The following is a 20,244-nucleotide window of genomic DNA, read 5'->3' as shown; positions in this document are numbered from 1 at the left end:
TGTTTGTGTATGTCTTGTTCAGTCTTGGTTTGCACATAGCATTATTGGGATGGGTTAGTTATAGTTAATGAGAAAATAAAATGTAAGTATAGGAAAGAGGTGAATTATTTAAGGTTTAGTTAGTAAAGAATTGATTGGTTCAAGATGTAACCCACAAATGTTAAATTTATGAACGATAAAGAGTTTAAAAAAACAAAAAGATCGAGAACAAGAAGAGAAGAGTTTTAGCATAGCACGAGGAAAGCGGAGAATCAGAAACAGAGTAGATCTGCTTCAGATGCATGATGGGGCGAAAGCCAGGTTGTTGGAGAGGTAGAAGAGAGAAGTGATGCTCAGAAACATGAGCATAGACCATTCGGTCAAGGAGTTCAGAGATAAAGGGTAGAAGAGAAACAGGACAGAAAATGGCTCAAGTGAAGTTGCTTTTAGAATTGGCAGTATGGGGGCATGTTTGAAATCCGAATGAAAAGTAGCAATGATCTAAACAGTCTTACACAAAATAGTGAAGGAGAAAGTAGATTTTAGGAATCGGGGATCAGAAGGGGCCGCTGTGAATGGGCTAGAGATAAGCACCAAACTCTCCCTTGGACAGTGAGCTAAAAGAAGTAAGAAAAGAGGAATTCACGGGCTATCAGATGAAAGTAGAATAGATTGAAGAATCTGCACGTTATTGAAATACTATTTTATACTCTTGGAGATGCCGAACAATACAGTTTTAGAGATCTACAAAGCGATGTTCTGCTTCAAAATGTACTGGAAACATGTTGCGTTGTAAACACCATGACTTTTTCCAATCCACTGGGTAACACCATCTAGTGTTAGGCTACCCCGTTCATCCTAAAATTGCCATACATTTCTGGGGGAGGTGAAACTGGCCAAATTTATAATAACAGCTTGACTTTGAAGTTAAAAGAATGCTGGATGCACATAACTGTATGTACTAGTAGAATTCTATCCATTTAGAGGACCAGTTTAATTGGGTCCAAGTGGGCACAATATCCGTCAGTCGATTTCAGCATTTTTTTCATTACTCAAATTGTTGCTGGAGTGAGGTCAAAAGTCATTATCAGGAGGGATTTCCGGAGGATGGTTTTAAAGCACCAAAATCACTCCAGATTTGCCGTCCTTCAGGATTTTAGTAACTTACTGAGGAGAGATTTTCAAAACCACCATTGGTATGGGGTTTTGGAAGGGCAACTTAGTGGAATTAGTAAGGGGTGCTACAATTTGCTTTAATCAGATAAATGGGGTAGCGTAGGCTGAACAGTAAGCCTCAGACTTAGGAGCTCACAAGTTTGCGATAGAGGTACCATTAAAACCACACAACTCTGGTCAAGTGTTCACGTCTACTCAGACTACATACATATATACATACTATTTACTAAAACACACACACTTAAAAATCAACAGTACTACACACCATCAAAGACCCAAAGTTGTTTTATACAACTATACACTGTCGGTAACACCAAGCCTGGAGTTACACAGCACTTCACATTTTCAGATATATTTGTATCTCAGTTACACTTAAAAAGAACAGACTACAAAATCAAAGTAAAACAAGCTGAGAAAAAGGGTCAGTTAATACAAATACCATATACATAATAACTGAAGGTACTACTATAATGCCAAGACCTTCCTTTAGTTAAGTAGACTGTCTAGGGTTCGCCGGTGTGTACCTGGGTAAGTATTCAGGAAATTCAGTAGGTCTTCAGAAACAAGAATTACCTTCAGCCAACAAGTAGGTAATGCAAAAGGTCTAAAATCTTCAACAACAAAGTTCGACAAAAGGTAAGGGTACACTTCTAATCCGGAGGGGACAACCAAAGGGAGGTATTCCCAACCTGGACACCACCACCTAAGAGCGAACTTCCCATCCATGCAAAGGGGAAAGCAGGGCAGCAAAAGTGGTTTGTACACTTCATCCCCTAACTCAAGATTATTAAACAACCTGCCCACCTACCCTCAGATTCATGGTTCCAGAAGGCGATTCCCTGAAAGTCTCCAGACCCTTTTCTCTTATCCCAGATTCGGGATGGGGGCTACCCAACCCCTTAAATCTGAAGATCCACCTCATTCAAACAGGAAAAGTTAGTCCAATCCTGGACAGCCGCATCTGTCCCGGAATAGACATTCAGTGGAAGAAGTGTGAATTTAGACCAGACACTCACAAGCCCAGTCTCAGCCAGTTCGTCTCACAATGCACTTACCAGGAGTCCTGAGCAGGACCCGGCAACACTGCATGCACTTATAGTTTTCCAGCCTGGGAGGCCACAAAGACTGCCAAAAACCAAGATGACCAAAGTAAATTACTGAAACCACAAGAGCAGACATTTTTAGTATATGGTACTCTAAATGGCATTATGTGGTAAACGGTTAATGCACTGTAGTGCACCAGACAAATGTATAACAAATGGTTCACTGCCACCAGCCTGCCCTAAGCACATCAAAGGATACAAATGATTGCCAGACAAAAAGAAAAAGAACCACAAAGTGTCCCTGAAATGCTCCTTTTAAGGTGGTGTGTGTTGCAAAGTAAAAACACAAAAAGGCTCCCTGCACTAAGAGCACAAGGGACTGATCAGTGCCCCCAAAACATCAGAGCTGAGCACTTGAGCGAAGCATAAAAAGACAAAAGTCAACAGGAAAATAAGAAAGCCTACAGCAAAACATTTAGCAGACCCCCATATAGGAGCCAAGAGAACCCCAAAATGGAATTCTGCCTCTGTTAGCAGTGGTTAAATATACCTCAGAAGAGTAGGGTAAAAGAAATGCAGTACAACAGTATATCTTGTTGTACACAACAGGTGGTCCACATTGATAAGTTAACTTTAAAAAAAAAAAGTCCCTGATGAGGGATGGATGGTCTTCACATGTCATTTCAGGGAACTCAAGGCGACCCTACAACTGTTAATAAGATCCAGCTTTTGGTGCTTGGCAATGGTGGTTCTGGGCAAATGTCCCACGGTGAAATGTTGTGGCAAATTCTGCAAGAGTTTTGGATGTTTCTGATCCCAACCGGACAAAATGCAGACACCTATGTAAGGTCCAATGCTTTAATATGGCTATCCAGTAGTTAACGCCAGGCAGACATTCCGGTCTACCTTTGGGGGAGTTTGGACAGCTTCCTGCCCCCCAGAAGTTTCCGTTTAGCAGGATGCAACTGTTAGTGGTTCCCAAGGGCCTGGTGTCAAGGAACTTTTCAACAAGCTCTGTGGCGAGGGCTTGACAAGTCCCTACAGTATTGTAGACAAAACCTAGATCGTGGCTTTCTGGTACCCAACCTCATCTGCATACTGTACTGTAATAATTATGAGTAATGTTTACTTGACGACTTGTTAAATTCTCACTACCAATGTTCTGCTTTATGACCAGTACAATGTTCTGTTACTCCTGTATTAGGTTTGCACTATAAAAAACATATTATAATAATAATAGTAAATAATAGTAAGAATTCTGGATTCAGTCTACGGTGGGGACAGTGGTGGTAATATTGTACAGATTACAAGCAAATCGAGTTGCAAAGGAAAGTTCAAAGTATATTACTAAAAATGTACTCTTGAAATAAAGTTGTGGATGATGGCATACCTTTAAATTAGGAAAGCACCTTAAAAACAGAAAGGTGTAACATATAAAGTAAACTGCGACTCAAATAGGCAAACAATCTAAACAATTATTCAACACAATTTTACAAGGGTGTAAAATATTCTCAGTATTAGAGGTTTAGAAGGTGTTTAACAGGAAAAGGTCAACAGGCTTCTCCTGGTTAGAGGTTAAAAGCAAGTACAAATCGCCAAGTCCAGGCAGTGCTGCAAAGGAGGCAACCCTTCAGGCTGGTGGCGATGATAGAAACCGCGCCAGAGGACATTCAGACCCAGGTTTTACAACACAGACTTTGAGGAGAAGACTTCAGTACTACAGTCAAGCCCCCAGAAGCAAAAATTGTCACAGTGTTTGAGCCCGAGAGAAAGGACTATAGGCAAATCTCCCAGTTACAGGACATCCAGACCAGTTGCCCAAACAAGCAGTCACAAGATCCCATATAGATACATTTGTCTACATCATTCTGGTGAAGGATGTAAAACCATTTAACTTAATGGTAAAGACATGGTTTCCAGAAAAAAAAGATAACTCTCAAGGTAGGCTGGCCTGAGATACAATTAGTGTTAATATATTTGTCCCATAACACCACAGTGGACAACTGCAAATGGAATTTCTCTATAAAATTGGACCATGATCAAATGGAGCTATACATAACACATCGTAAACAAGGTGCATGTATAAAAACAGTGAATGGCCATAGGCAGGCCCTTACCACTCCTAAATTAAATGTGTGCCCATTTCCTGGTGGTAGACACACATATAGAAGGTTAAGATGTAGGGAGAGAAAGGAGGGACCCTATAAGGATAAAGTAAATTTACATTCAGGATCAAGACCCACAAATGCAAATACACAGCTAGCCACTACACCATTCCCCCTCCTCCCCAATCACTACTATGGAGTAAAAGACTGGTTACACAAACCATGCACCATATATGCATATAGAGCAAGTTTCTGCAACCTTTGGATCGCCAGATGTTTCAGACTACAATCCCCATGATGTCTGGCAATTGGCAATGGCGGTTGGGGATGATGAGAATTGGAGTCCAACACTTCTGGAAAGCCCAAGGTTGATGGCCCCTGATCTAGAAGGGGATAACAAATCACTACTAGCCCAAGAAGTTAAATAAAATTTAAAAATGCTTTAGGCTAACAATAACAGACCTAAATGGTATAAAACCATACAAAATAAACAGTAGCTGTACATTGTAATTTAGCCCATTTCCATAGGCTGGATGGAATGCAATGATTTAAAAATAAGAGCATGACCAAGACAGGGGACCATTAAGTATTCTCTAGAGAGCTCTAACCCAGCCAGGCGAACAAGGAAGCTCTGAGAGACTGCAGGGCCTCAAAAGGCAGGACGAAAAGAGTAGAACACACTCGACACCAAGAGTGGTGAAGATTCTCCTCCGACATGTCCTGAGAGCCACGTTATCCCTGTGAGCGTAGATGACCCTGCGACAAACCCAGTATACCGGTTAAGAGTGCCATGGAAGCTGTGGTGTGAGGAGAGTAGGGAAAGCTTGGGTACATCGTGGGTGTGGAGAAAAGTAAACATCCTGCAGGCCACATTGCTGGCTAGACCCAGTGACAACAGTGGACCCGTGAAAATAAAGGCCAGGAGAGGGCTGAGCCTCAGATGTTCCTGGTAGCCAACTGAGTACTGGTGACTGGCAACGGGGAGAAGATATTGGATTGGACTACAAAACCATGTTCAAGTGCTGAAGAGAACAAACCACTGACCTCAGGAGAGGCGTTTTATTGCACCACATGGTTCCCTATATGAGTGGGCCAATTCACAAGGCGATGCCAACAACTCAGGAGCTAAAGAATGACCCTGCAGCTAGACACACGTTTGACACTTCAACTTTCAAAATAACAAGTCCACTCGCTACACCAAATCTTTGCATTGTAGGCTATCCGTATACGGAGATAGGCGTGCACACTCCTACACAAAGATCTCCTTCACGCCTGATGGACAAAAATCAGTGATCCGTAAGGGTTTGTTCGGCAATTATGCAGGGGTCTAAACATTCAGAGACATCAGAAACAATACAAATGGTAATGAGCTCCTTCAGGCTTTCCGGTAGGCTTTAACAAACAGAATGGAGCCACCTATCTAGAAGAACTTCGGGACCACTTAAAGCACGACACGTCAGTGTTGAAGGAGATGAAGAGACGTCTCAGAGGGTTTAGCTAGGAGCATCAGTTAGGTGAGTTGACACAATTGAAAGCCATATGCCAGACATCACTACTAAAACCTGAAAGCATCAAAGTGACATGGAAGCACTGAGAACTTTATCACAACTACTTGACAAATGTGGAGAACAAATTACAAAGATTCTTTCTGAGCCTCAAGTTTTTAAAGGAAGCAACAGAGGACCCGGACATGGCCAAATGGTCCAAGAGCTTTCTTGCAGCACTACCAGCCGTCCTGGAGGTTAACTTGCTAATTGATAGTCAACTGGGTGGGACCCCCCCCCACATACATAATCCAAGGCCAGTCCTAGAGACATTCAAATCAAGCCATACTCCTATAACTGGGGCATTACCACATAGTAATCCCGCCGCTGCGAGCCACCTTAGGGCTGGAGGCTGCCATCTTCCCTGGCCGGGGACTGAGTGCTCCCCTACTGCCCGCTCACCTCTCCCCTCAGATTTTCCTTCCCTCTGCCCCCCGCTCCCTATTTACCATCTTTTTAGGTTATTTTCGGGAGCGGACGGGCTGTCCCCAGCAAGTCTGCTCCTGATCTGCAGCACGCCACCATGGAAAGAAAGGACTACATGTAGTCCCTCCTCTCCTTTCCATGGAGGCCATTTTGTATGTTTACTTTTTGTTTTTACTATTTACAATGGCTGCAATGGAAAGGGAGAATGGACTTAGTTCCCCCTTTCTAGGTGGCAATTGTTTCCCCTTTTTTCAGTAGCGAAAAGCCTGAGTGTTTCGCAACTGAAACAAATGCTTTCAGTACCCCAGTCTCACGGGCTGGGGTACTAATAGCAATAAGCCCCTCGTAGGAGGGGGCATTACCGCCCCAGGTAATGTCCTGGGGGCTGTGTTACAGCCCAAGCAAATGGCCCCAGGGCATTATCTGAAGTGGCAATGCACCCCCTCACCTCCTGCTCGGGGCTTATTGCTTAAGTAGGAACCAGTTTTGCTCCATTACATGAGAAATTGTATAAGGAATCTCCAAACCAAAAAGATGAGGAATGGTATTACAGTTTCCAATTCTAAGAAACAAAATCAACAGACTTGATTCATAACTATTTAGGAGGACACCAAGGCAAAAAGAATATATCTAAAATTTACATTGTGTATATTGCCTTTGGGACCATTCCAAAGAAAATGGAGGGATGATCTGAAGGAGGAATATATTTTCTGTCAAAATATCAAAGACGACATAACACATTGGTTATCATTTAACCATTAGTATTTTAACTTGAGGAAAAAATTGCTCTTCCCATGGCTTTGGAATTCCAATATAAATACGGTCAACCAGGCTTTATTTTTCTGTCTTCATTCCCAAGAATCATCAGCATTATGGGGAACAACAATACATTTTTTTTAAAAGCCTAGTGACTGAGGTGTAAATTGTGATAAAAAAAAGACAAGTGACCAAATGAAAAACTGTGGTTTTCAAAATGAAATTCCTTATTAGAGTATGTGGTGCGGTTAACTGTCCCATGACTTTTTTACTACATAGCATTTTTACTACAGTAAGTCACTCACTGGGCTAAACCCACATATTCTTCTGCCCTGCTATTTTCACCTACAATTTGCGCCTCTGACTTATCCTAGGACAGCTCCATCAACACAAATGTATTTTCGATCCTCAAGAGAGCATGCATAAAGTAGCTTAACATCTGCAAGAATCAGGGCACATCATCCCTGCCGAAATGGAAATAGAATGCTTTTTTTTAATACAAATAACAAACACATCACCATCTTACTTCACATTTTACATACACTTGAAATCATTCCTTGACCCAACACTCATTGAACTACTCATTTTTCCAACAGCCTATTTGTGTTTTCTAAAAAGTTCATTAGGGCATATGACAATTTTTGCGTGGGGTTTGCAAACCACTCACACCAATCGTCACCACATAACAATGGACTCTCAGTTATTTATACTCTTAGATATCTAGTTCTTAACATCCTAAGAGCTGGGCAGTATAGAGTCAGATGCTTTAGGGTTTAATTGCCACTATTACAGAATCAACATATTTGGTTCCGACTCTTATCTCTGTATCTCAAACATAAACTCTCTTTTGTATCAAATAAAAGAAGTCGAAATTTCATATGCATGATTCTGTATTTCTAACTTGGCGATTTCGCCATGTATTGTGGTAAGATATTCCGGCCTTTGCTTTCTTTAGCAGCGTCTTCCATCAACCTATGTTGGTTCCGTATATTGATCCAATCGAGTTCGCACTTTTTTTTTTTCCACTGGACTTGGGTTACATTTCAAAGTCTCACTGTCACTATTCAAATCTGCTAGATGTTTCTCACACAGAAGCGCCCATTTACAAGGAACAGAATCTTTACTGCCTTTATCCAATCCAGCAAGGATATCGAACTGAGTGTCGGTTCGTCCACAATTGTCTTCCTATATGTGCATAACATGTTCCACACTACTCTTGCATTGATTGATACCAATCCAAGTTCATAATGTAGACAAGCAGTAGGAAGACTTTTCAGAGGTTTTAGGACTCGACTCCAATACATATTCTCTAACGAGGGCCATAATGTATAAGATGATCCTAAAGCAGAATCAGCCCCATGTATTAAAGCAGACACTACCTTTTGATTATAGTGCGCCACCACGGGTTTTAATGACTATGTTCCATATTTCTTGTTGATTGCTCCTTGACATGCAAGTTATTTTCATTTCTGTTTGTTGCTTTGTACCCATGGGTCATCATTAAGGTTGCAATTAATCCGCATACCAAGGTATTTCACTTTATTCACACATTTCAAGGGTTCGTTATTCAGTCGCCACACAAATTCTTGTCTTTCAATTTTATTCCCAACAAGGTCTTGTAGTATTAATATTTAGGACTTTGCTGGATTTATTTGCAGATCATTTGCGGCAACATAGTTTTCCAGGCACTCCGCTTTCGTTTTAACCCAATCGTGTCATTTCTAATAACACTATGTCGTCCACATAAAGTAGCCAGCTGATCTTATGACCATTAATTTTCAGAGAAAATGAAATACAGCTCCAAAAGTTTCCCCCAATGTCTGAAAGAAACCAACAGAATAGTATCGCTACAAGTGGATAACCTTGGTTTACTCTCCGTTCTGTCTTAATCAGTGCAGTCAAGGTTCCAGCACAATAGAGTCTTATCTTTATTTCAGTTTCCACATGAAGTTCTCTGATGACATCAAGCAGGCTGCCTGGGCATTTCCATTTATTTAGTTTAACCCACAGTTCCTCGATTAACGCTGTTGAAAGCTTGTGATAAATCGACAAACGGCAAGTATTTTTTTTTCCTGTCGAATCACCTCCATCATTGGCAAATTTATTATTAGGAGGTTCAGACTACAGCCCACGCCTTTCACAAATCCAGATTGTCCTGGATCATATCTACCCACAGATTTGAACCAACTTGACAGATGGGATTGGAGCTGTGTAGCAAATAGTTTTCCAATCACATCGAGCTGCACAATCGGGCAATAATTCTTTGGGTCAGAACATAGTCCTGTTTTAAATATTGGGACCACGATTGAGCTCCTCCAAGATTCTGGTATCTTATGGTTACGTGTTATTGAGTCGAAAAGTTAATTACAAAATTCAGCCCATTGTTCCGGATGTTGCTTGATAATCTGGTTTGTTAACCCATCGGGGGCTGGGGCTTTCGATTAGCTAATTTTCTTGATGTTTTGTAAAATATCAGCTTTTTAGATTTGTATCGCCCATTGGCATATGTTTGGTAAAATTAAATCTGATATTCCTCCTTTCTTCAAATACATGGTTGTGTAATATTCTAACCATTGTTTTCTGTGACCATATTACTAAGTAGAGCTTGCTGCAGCGCTGTTGTTGCAGCACTTGTATTTCTATTTGCAAGTGTGGACATCATATGCTCCGTGTCTCGTTTATGCAAGTTCATTTTGTGTATAATTAGCCAGTTTTTGTAACTTTGTTTCGATTACATGAGGATTTCGTCTTACATTTTCTAATTACTTTATGTAATTCTTTTTTCTTTTTGGTCCATTCAGGATCCCAAACATGAAGTTTATTGAAGTTGATTTTATCACTGGGCGCACCTACTCCTCTGTATTGATCTAGGAGCGCACAATAGTTAATTCGGTCATTATCCTGATTTTTTAGCGGGTCACTCGCCAGTTTGATCACTTTTCCAGTATTAAGGCATAATCAGTTACATCCTGGAGCAACATTGACATTCACCGGGGCCATTTACCCAGATATGTAACTTTATTCTTTAGCTAGTTGCAGTTTAATCAAGTTATGTCACTGTGATTCTTTTGTAGGACACGTAGACTATTTGCTTAATGATGTTTTCAGACGCAAACAGTCTATTGTAGAAGCAAGTTGGTCTCTTTGCCAAGTTGGTTTGTGAGGTATGTCTCCTGTAACATTACCATTCAACATCATTAAATTCCATGCTTCCATTTCTTCGAGCCACAATTCTGCCGCTCGTCTATTACCTTTAGATCTTTCCCCCTTTCTCATACCAACTTCAGCTTTCAAACAATCTATAGTCACGTCTCCACAAATCAAAATATTCTTATTTGGTTCATTATCCTTGATGTTGTTTATGATATTCGAAATTGTTTCAATAAAGTATGTGTGTCCCATAGCATCATGCTGTCAATAGGTATTTATTATATATTCATTTTTCTCAATACATTTCATTTGACTAGGCAGATTAATCAAAGCAACCTTTACATATGCCGAATGATTCTCAGTGTGCATCACTTTAAGAATGCTCTAACCTTAAGCAAACTTAACTGCTGGCTTCTGACCCACTATCAATGATTTTGCTCCTGTATTCTCCTTATGCTCTAATGAAGAGCCTTGCCTGTGTTACTCACCTGCAGAGGGATCCGAGTCATCTCTTGGTCCGTTTCCAGCGACAAGCTGTACAGAGATTGGGTCTCCTTGTCTGCACACACCAGCAGTCCTGAATCGATGACGCCACAAACCCCGGCCAAAGCAGACATCCAGGGAGCTGCCACTCTCACCTGCACAGCAGAAGATAAAATGGGGTGCAGGCCTTAACAGGAGCAAATAACACCTTTGCATAAAAACCCATACTATAATTTTCCTAAACTAAGAACCAGTCACAGAAGGAAAGACAATAAATAGGGTGGTCAAAACGTTATTCATATACAGTCACCCCCTGTCCTGTTCGGTGCCCTACTTCTACCAAACAGCAAATAAAGCGTGGTTGTGTATGGCTAGTTTGACGAATTGCATGCATTCCTCCCTTTGATCCTATGGGAAGACTCCGCCTGTGAAGCTAGGGAGGTAAGCCCGCTGCTTAAGACACTCTCTACGGGTCGAGGCAAGTCAGACCTCACCAGAGAAACTCCCCTTTAGGCACAAAGGCTTCCATTCCTGTGAGGGACTCCCTAAGGCAACTACCATGTTTGCATACAGGCGACTGTCGTCTATGAAGAACACTATGGCTATTTCATGTTTGGCTGAAGGCAATGTAAAAAAAGAAATCCATGTGGAGAAAAAAAGGACAAATGTCTCTTTACACAAAGCCAAACAAGTTACTTACCCCATGTAGCGTTCTTTTGATTGGATGTTCCTCCCACGCATTACTCATCTTTTGATATATTTGTCTCCAGCTTCAGAAAATCTTTTCCGCGGCAGAGGGCGCTGTGCGTTGATGCAGTCGACTACAACTCGCGAGGGCCTCCATCTCAATGTCGACATCATCACATATATATATATAGTGTAATTTGGACTCTGATGGAGACCAACGACCGCCGACTGTCAGATCGTTGGCGTGGGATCCCCACCCACCGAGTGATCTGTCCGTAACTACTGTTATCTCCGGCCGCGGTTGCCAAAAAGTTTCTCCCTTCAGAATGTTGTCCTTGCAGAGCCACCACAGGAGATCCTTTGCGAGACTGCTAGGAACCTGAAGTAGGTCCGACATCTTGCCCGAGAATTGAGACCACTGTCCAGAGAGCCCACTGGAGGGATCTCATCCTCAGGTGAGCCTCTGGCACCAGGAAAATTAAGGATGCCATGAGGCCGAGCAACCTCAAAAAACCAAAGGTCAGAAGACGCTAGGCACTGAAATTTGGTGACCATCTGCAGAAAGTGTTGAGCCCTCGCCTCAGGTGGCAAGGCCCCCCTCCCTGTCCCCTCAAGGATGCATCCGGTACTGCTACAATTAATTGGTGTCTGAGATGGTATCATGTGGGACTTCTTGTAATTGAGGGAGAAGCCCAGTCTGTGGAGACAATGGCATGCAGGGCCTCTTGGGGAGAAGAAGCCCTGATCGGTCAATCGTCCAGGTAGGGGTAGATGTGAATCTCCCCTCTGCTGAGACTCGCTGCCACCACCACCATTAACTCGGTGAAAACCCTGAGGTCAGCCCGAATAGGAGAACTCGAAACCTATCATGAGAACCACCAACAGCGAACCTTGGTTACTTTCTGTGCTTGTGATGGATTGGCACAAGAAAGCAAGCTTCCTCAAGGTCCAATGACACCATCCAGTCCCGGAGCTGGGGGGCCTGAATGATCTTAGAAAGAGTGACCACCTTGAACGTGTCCTTCCTAAGAAACTTGTTTAAGCATCTGAAATTCAAGATGGGTCTCAATTCTCTGTCCTTCTTGGGGATTAGGAAAGAAGGAGAATACCACCCGTTGTTCCTCTCTGTTACAAGACCTTGATAAGACGTAGCAAGGAGCGCTGGTTCGTGACTGGGCGAGGTTTCAATCTACAACATCCGGCCAGCGAGAAGACGAATTCACAAAATCAGAAAGGCACGAGCAGACGAATGGCAGGGAGAGCGTTGAAGAGTGAAAAATTACACAAGTCCACCTAAAGATAGGATGGCGATGTAAGGCGCGTAGAATATCAACGCCCCGGGACACTAAGAGTCTTCAGCAGAAACAAGAGCCTGTTAAATACTCAGAGGCATTATGCACGACAGACGTCAAAGATAGGACGGCATCGTTGTGAAAAATACCCTCAAGCAAAGGGATTAACCTTGGCATAAAGACCAACATTCACACTGGCTCAGAAGCTAAAGAGAGGGGAGTGAGGCAGAAGATCACTTACCTCCTCTGAATAGACCAAAAGGAACTGTCTAATGTAATTAGAGTGGTACGATCAGCTGTACAACTGTACACCCCTGATGAATTTCCTGGACACATTGTATGAAAAATTGAATGAGGAATTAAACATGTCGGGCAGCGAGATGAGTGTTGAGATATTGGATTAATGAGTAAGGGTCACGATTTGCATTAGAAAGTATGTTTATTGAGTTTATATAGCGCTTTAACCCAAAGCGCTTTACAGTATACAATAATGAGTGAAGCATATTTACAAACCTGAAAAAAATCTTTGGATAAATATGTAGAACAATTTACTTAAAGGAGGGGGAGAGAGGGTAGGTGATGGGGGTTACAATGTCTGTTTTGAGGTCAGGGGAGGGAAGGGAAGGGGGGGGAGTGCTCTGGTGACCAACGCCCCTAAGTGATTTCAGTGTCCAATCTGAGGTCATAGGGGGGCAGGGGGAGAGAGGGAGGGGAAGGGGGCAGGGGTTAGAAGGGGGAGAGAGGGAGGGAAGGAGAGTCGGGGGGGGGGAGAAGGGCTTTCAGGGAGGAGCGGAAGGAGGAGTAGGTAGGGGTGGAGCGGATGGAGAGCGGTAGAGAGTTCCAGTGGAGGGGGGCCAAGAGTTACTCTGTCTTTTTCCGGATTTAGAGGTTACAGATAAGATCTGAATAATAATATTTCAAATATTAAGTAAGAAGAAATTGTTGTACAGAGTAAATAGACTGATTGTATGAAAGTGTATTTTTAGAATAAAAAGGAAAAAAACTGGTTGTGAAAAAAAAAGAATGATGTGAGTGTGTATAATTTTATACGTAAAAAATAAAGATGTATATCTTTTGTAAGAAGTGGTCAGAAGTTATATGTTGAACTGCTGAGGTTCGCAATACACGATATTGGGCCAATCGGTTAAGTGGACGAAAAAGCAAGGGACCCTCCAATCATAGTTTATGTACGATACTGGTTCTATAGCACCTTTCTATAGCAGGCTAAAAATGTCCTGCATAAGGAACTTTGAACGAGTGGCTCCCCAGTGGATGATCGTTATGCCTTCTTAAAAAGGGGGAGGCAGTAACCCTGGGCTACGGTTTCCAATGCCCAAGCATCTGAAGTAATACCTCGTCATTCTTGCAGATGCTGTAAGATTCTGCCTACCAACGGGGTCTTATGGGATAAGTCCTCGGAGGTTTTGAAGCAGCGGCTGATGGTAAAGAAGCCATTGCTTGTGCGGACTTGGCACCTCCTCCCCCGTCCATTACCATGTAATCGTCTTTGGCCCCTTTCACTTGCCAATCCTCTTGCACTTCCAACTGAGGAATAGAAACGAAAGGACCCACCCCTCCAAGATGATCCAGTGAGGTGAGATGATTGTGGCTGTCCGATAGCGACACCAAGGGAATTGGCTGCCACCTTTGAGGTCTGCAGCTTTTCTAGGCTTTCGTCAGCCTTGCTGCCAACAGTTGGATGCCGTCAAAGGGCATGTTGAGGAGTCTGGTCTGCAGGTCCGGTGCAAAGCCAGACTTCCACAACCACGCAAACCTGTGCATTACTGTGCTTGTTGCCATGGCTCTGTTGATACTGTCAGCAGAGTCAAGTCCCGACTGAAAAGACTCGCACATAGCCTCCTTTCCGTCTCTTACAATGTTCAGGAAGACGTCTCTTTCTTCCCCTTAGGGAATATGCTCAGCTCCCCATGGCTATACAGTGCGACAGGGTGAACATAAGGGATATATTACCCACTGTAATCGTATTTCTGATGCTTCTATCTGCTTAGATTCACATGCTGTGCATAGGCCAACATCTAGTGGAAGCTGCAGAGTATTACAGTTTGTTTTTCGAAACTCGAAAATGGGCGAACTAGGGCGTGCCAGTAATACTATCCCTAGTGTGACGTCCACAGTACCCATGATCCCTCACACGTGTAGGACCCTCAGATTGTATTTTTTCCTGACATGAGGTAGCATGAGGAGTAGCTCGAGTACAGAGTATCCAATCAGATAGATAGATAAGACTACAAGCATCCATGCGCCTTCTCTCAGAGGGGAGGAAGGGAGGGTGCATGTGAATCTAAGCAGATACAAGCATCAGAAATACGATTAAGGTGAGTAATGTATCCCTTCTGAGGCTTGTGGAATCTGCTTAGATCACATGCTGTGCATAGATTAGCAAGCAGTGTTAGAAGAAGGAGGTGGGATGTGAGAAGGGTCATGAGCGAACAAATGTCTTAGAACCGCTTGCCCCACTTGAGTATCTGTCTTGGAAGGAGTGTCAATGCAGTAGTGCTGAGTAAAAGTGTTAATAGAGCTCCATGTAGCTGCTTTGCAAATGGTGTCAAGGGGTACATTTGCAATGAAAGCCAGAGTGGCCCCAGTACCTCTAGTGGAGTGGGCTCTTGGCGTAAAAGGCAGTGGGCCTCATTACGAGTCCGGCGGTAACCGTGGCGGTAAAACCGCCTGGTTACCGCCGGACTCGTATTACCATTCCGCCTCCGTGATTCCCGGAATTACCGGGGCATTACAACCCCGGTTTTCCGGGAATCACGGAAGCGGCATGGTGTAAATCCCCATTCCCATTGAGTCCTATGGGACTCAATGGGAATCGGGATCATGGAAATACCGGCAGCATCTCGTAATGCTGCCGGTGTTTCCTCGTCCGCCTGCATGCGGGAGGTGTTAAACCCGCCAGGTCAGACCTGGCTGGAACATCACCTCCCGCCTGCAGGGGTCGGGATCAGGCGGTCCGGAAACAACGGTGGCGGCGGGTTTACCGCCACTGTTATTTCCGGACCGCTAGGGTCGTAATGAGGCCCAGTGTCTTTTCTAAAAGGGAGTAGCACAGCTGGATACATTTAACTATCCATTTAGAGATGGCACCTTTAGAGATGCGATCTCCTTCTCTGCCTGTAGCTATGGAGACGAACAGTTGCTCTGTTTTTCTTAGCGGTCTGGTCTGTCTACGTAGAGGACCGCTCTTCTCACATCAAGTGTGTGTAATTTCACCTCAGCAGAGTTTTGGGGTCTTGGAAAAAGGCTGGTAGCTCAATGGACTGGTTAACATGGAATTTGGAAATAAACTTAGGTGAGAACCCAGGGTGAGTTCGTAAAACCAGTTTATCCTTATGTATAGTAAAGAAAGGATTCTGCACTGACAGAGCTTGAATTTCACTGACCCTTCTTATGGATGTAATGGAGGCAGTCTTAAAAGTCAGGTGTCTGAGACTAGCTTTATGCATGGGTTCTAAGGGGGTGGGGGGGCTCATGAGTTTAGCAAGCACCACATTAAGGTCCCACCCTGGTGGTAGATTAGAAATTGGAGGGTGGAGACTTCACCCCTTCCATAAAGGCTTTGACAACTGGCACCTTCCACCATGACACCTTGCTATGGGAGGTGGTGTAGGCTGACAGCACCACCAGGTGTACCTTGAGTGAATTCAATACCAACCCTGCATCCAGTAAGTGGAGGATGTAGGTGACAATATTGGAAGGAGTGCAATCAACTGGGTTGATTTGTTTATTCGGGAACCAAATAACAAATCTTTTCCACTTATCAAAGTAACAGTGCCTTGTGTTAGGTTTCCTTGATTCTTTTAAGATATCCATACATCTCTGTGGTAAATTGAGATGGCCAAACTCTATGACTTCAGGAGCCATGCTGCCAAGTTCATCGAGTTGGGTTGAGGATGCACTGTTTGTCCGCCATGCTGGGAGAGTAGGTTGTACCAGCACGGGAGCCTGATGGGTTCGCACACCGCCAGTTTGCGCAGGAACCACGGTTGTCTCGTCCACATAGGAGCAACTAGGTTGAGCGTCTACGATTCCCTGTGTATCTTGTTGACCACCTTCCTCATCAGAGGGGTTGGTGGAAAAGCGTGGGCAAACATCCATGTTTGCAGGGCATAATACTTGGCGCATTGTTGCCCGGGACGAGTGCTATCGCGATCTCCTCGAGGAGGATTCTTTGGTGCTCCAAGGAGTGTATTTTCTGTCTTGGAGGATGGTCGCAGGGGCGTTCCAACAGTTCGGTACAGTATACCGCGGGCACAGTGGACAGCACCCATCTGTCTGAAGTGATCCCTTCCCATGCGTGGGTGAAGGTGGAAATGTGCCCCCCTACTGGGGATGCATGGGAAGGGACCCGTAGCCGAATGTCACTGTTTCTTGGGAGGTGTAGTGCCTCTAACTGGGCTGCCCCTACCACGGCCCCTCCTTTGACCTCTGGCGAAACCTTGGGTAGCCTGTTGGTTGCCTCCCCACGATGCTCCTTGGCCTTGAAAGTAATTAGACCCTCACAGGGAATTTTGGCCGAGAGAGCGACAAAAATTATTATTCCCTCGGTTTGTGGTTTTATTAGTTAGCTGTCCAAGGGACTTTAGGGTGTCATATTTGTCATTGGCTGTTTTGAGCGCCTCTTCCACTGCCTTTCCAAACAAGACATTTGATTCCACCGGCATATCGACGAGGGTGGCTTGGGTCTCAGGTTTAAACCCCGACTGCCTCAGCCAAGCGTGTCTCTTGATTACTGTGCTCTCTGCGTTAAGACGGCCTGCTTTGTCTGCTGCGTCAAAGGTAGCCTTGAGAATGCATCCAGGCACCGATCTTCCTTCCGACGCAATCTGGGCCAACTGGCCAATGAGGGCAGCTACCTGTTCCCATTGGTGACAGTTGTAACTTGCCAGCAGAGTGGTGGTATTAGCAATTATTGCCTGGTAAGCGGAAATGGAAGCCACTTTCCTTCCTAGCCCATATATCTTTTTGCTCTCCTTGCCTGGGGGAGCTTCAGAAGATGCTAGAGGTGTCCCCGCCCTCTTCCTGGTGGTTGTAACCACTAATGAGTCGGGTTTTAGCTGAAACCTTATATAAAGTGGGTTGGAGGGGGCAGCCCTGAATAATTTCTCTATTCTTGGGTTAACTTCCCGGGGTAAGATTAGGGGTGATCAGAGAAGGGTCAATTATGCGTTGAATAGACTTCAGAATTGGTATGGCTTGGGCAATGGATTTTTTTATCCCCCATAATTTGCTCTGCAAAGTCCCTCTCTTCTTGAGCTCCCCCACCCCCCCCCCCACCCCCCGAGTGTCTATCTGGAAGTGGGCTGCAGCTTTAGCTAAGACCTCGTTCAGCAATGGCTGATTATCCACAAGCGAGTCATTCACCAGTGAGTCCTTGGGAATAGGGGAGTCGAGACTATAGGTCTCTGCCTCGTCTTCCTCCTCCTCATCCTGGTCCTCGTTGTCTCCATAATAGTCGACCCCTGCCTGGGTGTCCAGTGTTTGTATCTCTGGATCCTCACCATACTGCTGGTAAGGTTCAATAGTGAATGGGTCTGAAATTAGCCCCTGAACTGGGGTCTCAGTACGGAGTCTCTTAGTAGGAGGTTGAGGGTCTTTGGATCCCGAAGGGCAAGAGGTAGCAGGGGTATTCTGATAGCTGAGGAAGTAATGACGTTTTTTTCGTAAAAATCTGCCATAAAAGCCATTCTCCTCATCACTCTGTCGAGGTCTTCCGAGCTCCATTCTCTGGATCTGGGAATTACCCTTTCCTGCTGTGGTTCCTCTTCTATTCCCATATCCTGGGGAGTGGGAGGGACAACTTTAGGCCTAGTGACAGGGGTCTTGGACTTCTCTAAAGATTTGGGGTGTTTTTCCTTCTGAACCTGGTGTTCAGAGGCTTTTTTCTGTTTCTCCCCTTTTCCATGTGTAGAGGCATGTTTCCCTGACTCTTTGGCTTTCCCGGAATCTTTCGACGCCTGTCATCAAGATTCGGAGCTGGGTTCACGAGGTTCTGGAGTTTTAGAGGCACGTCGAGACTCGGAGGCAGACGAATGAACGAACTGCCAGAGTAGACTTTGAACATGCTGCTTGGGGTTAGAGGTCGGATTCATCCTCTGACGACCATACCTCTATGACCTATGGTAATGTGGCACTCTTAGCAATTGAAGACGGTTGCTGTGTGTCATGGGGCGACCGTGACCTGGAACACCCAGAGGACACTGATTCTGTGGACCGTTCTCTCTGTGCCTTTTTCTGCCGGTCACTCGACACATGTGTCGAATCTCGGTGGGGTTAGTGTGCTTACATGAAGGTGTGTGGGTAGCGCTCTTGCCGCCGGGTGTTGTCCCCATAACTGCTCCACCGGACAGTCCTCCGAGGTCTGGGGCTTGCGCTTGGGTGCCTAACGACACCCCTGTGACCTCGCCGTCCGATATGGCGGCGTTGCTGCCATCACTGAAGGAACTCACAGCATCCATGGCCTCGAGCTGGCGTAGTGGGCCCAACGTTTGGTGGAGCGGTCCTTAAGTGTCTTTGCTTTGAAGAGCTTACAAGCTCTGCAATTTGCTTCGGGTTGGTTCCTAAGAAGACACAGATTACAGGTGTTATGCTTATCTACCCAAGGGAACTTACGGTTGCACTTGGGGCAGAATTTAAAAAGGAGTACTCTCCATATGTTAAGATCTGGCAGCGGGCGAGTGTATGTAGGAAAATAAACGAGCGAGTATGTCCACCCCCCACTCTCCCTACTTGCAGGACTGAGGCCAGAGGCCTTCCGAGGCCCGGGCCGAGGCCAGAGGCCTTCCGAGGCCCAAAGTCTGTTGTGCAGTCTCAACGGTTGTTCGTTCTCCAAGTACCAGCGTCGATCTTCGGAATCTCGACATGGATTTGATGAACGGGGATTTTTGGTTAAATTTATGATAAATGGCTAAAAGCCAGGGAACTCCGCAACGATGCTTCCGACAAGTATGGCGGAAAAAAACAATCTGAGGGTCCTACAAGTGTGAGGGATCATGGGTACAGTGGACGTCACTCTAGGGATAGTATTACTGGCACGCCCTAGTTCGACGCCCCTTTGAGTTTCGAAAAACAAACTAATACTCTGCAGCTTCCACTAGATGTCGGCCTATGCACAGCATATGATCTAAGCAGATTCCACAAGCCTCAGAAATTTAGCTACGGCACAAGTGGCCTTTACAGATTTAAGAGCCATGCTCCTGGAAGAAAATACTTTTTGCGCCCAAGCCGGTAAAGGCTCATCATCCCAGTCTGGCGGAATGGTCAGATAAACCGCTTGTTTAGAGGTAGAAGTCACACCCTGAACTACCAGGCTTTCTGGCTTAGGATGTTTAGACAAATAGCAAGAATCACTACTGGACTGCCTGTACTTTCTGGTGAGGTTCTTGTTACCGCTGGACTTGCTTCAGGTGATTACCAGGTTGCTTTTACCTTTTTTGCAGGGCAATATGGAAAGAAAGTACCGGTTCCTTCCGAGGACCCATATCAAGGATATCGGTCAGGTCATCTTGCTCGAATGGAGGAGCAGGCCTGGCCCATCCTAGTAATTCTATTACCCTAGACATAAGATGTCTGTATGGGGCAT

The 20,244-nt window shown here is 44.6% G+C and overlaps 1 protein-coding gene across 1 annotated transcript in view; it reads right to left on the bottom strand.

The window, feature by feature from the left end:
• EMC1 (ER membrane protein complex subunit 1) overlaps nt 1-20,244 on the bottom strand; it is a 755,368-nt gene that overhangs the window by 609,360 nt on the left and 125,764 nt on the right. Inside the window, exon 7 of the mRNA XM_069610395.1 lies at nt 10,668-10,817. Coding sequence (XP_069466496.1) covers nt 10,668-10,817 — 150 coding nt within the window. The remainder of the gene's footprint in view (nt 1-10,667; nt 10,818-20,244) is intronic.

Source organism: Ambystoma mexicanum, chromosome 8 (genome assembly GCF_040938575.1).
Source record: "Ambystoma mexicanum isolate Mex_15411 chromosome 8, UKY_AmexF1_1, whole genome shotgun sequence".
Classification (NCBI taxonomy): Eukaryota; Metazoa; Chordata; class Amphibia; order Caudata; family Ambystomatidae; genus Ambystoma; species Ambystoma mexicanum.
The sequence above is the reverse complement of the archived record's forward strand: the minus strand, read 5'-3'. Positions and strand labels throughout refer to the sequence as shown.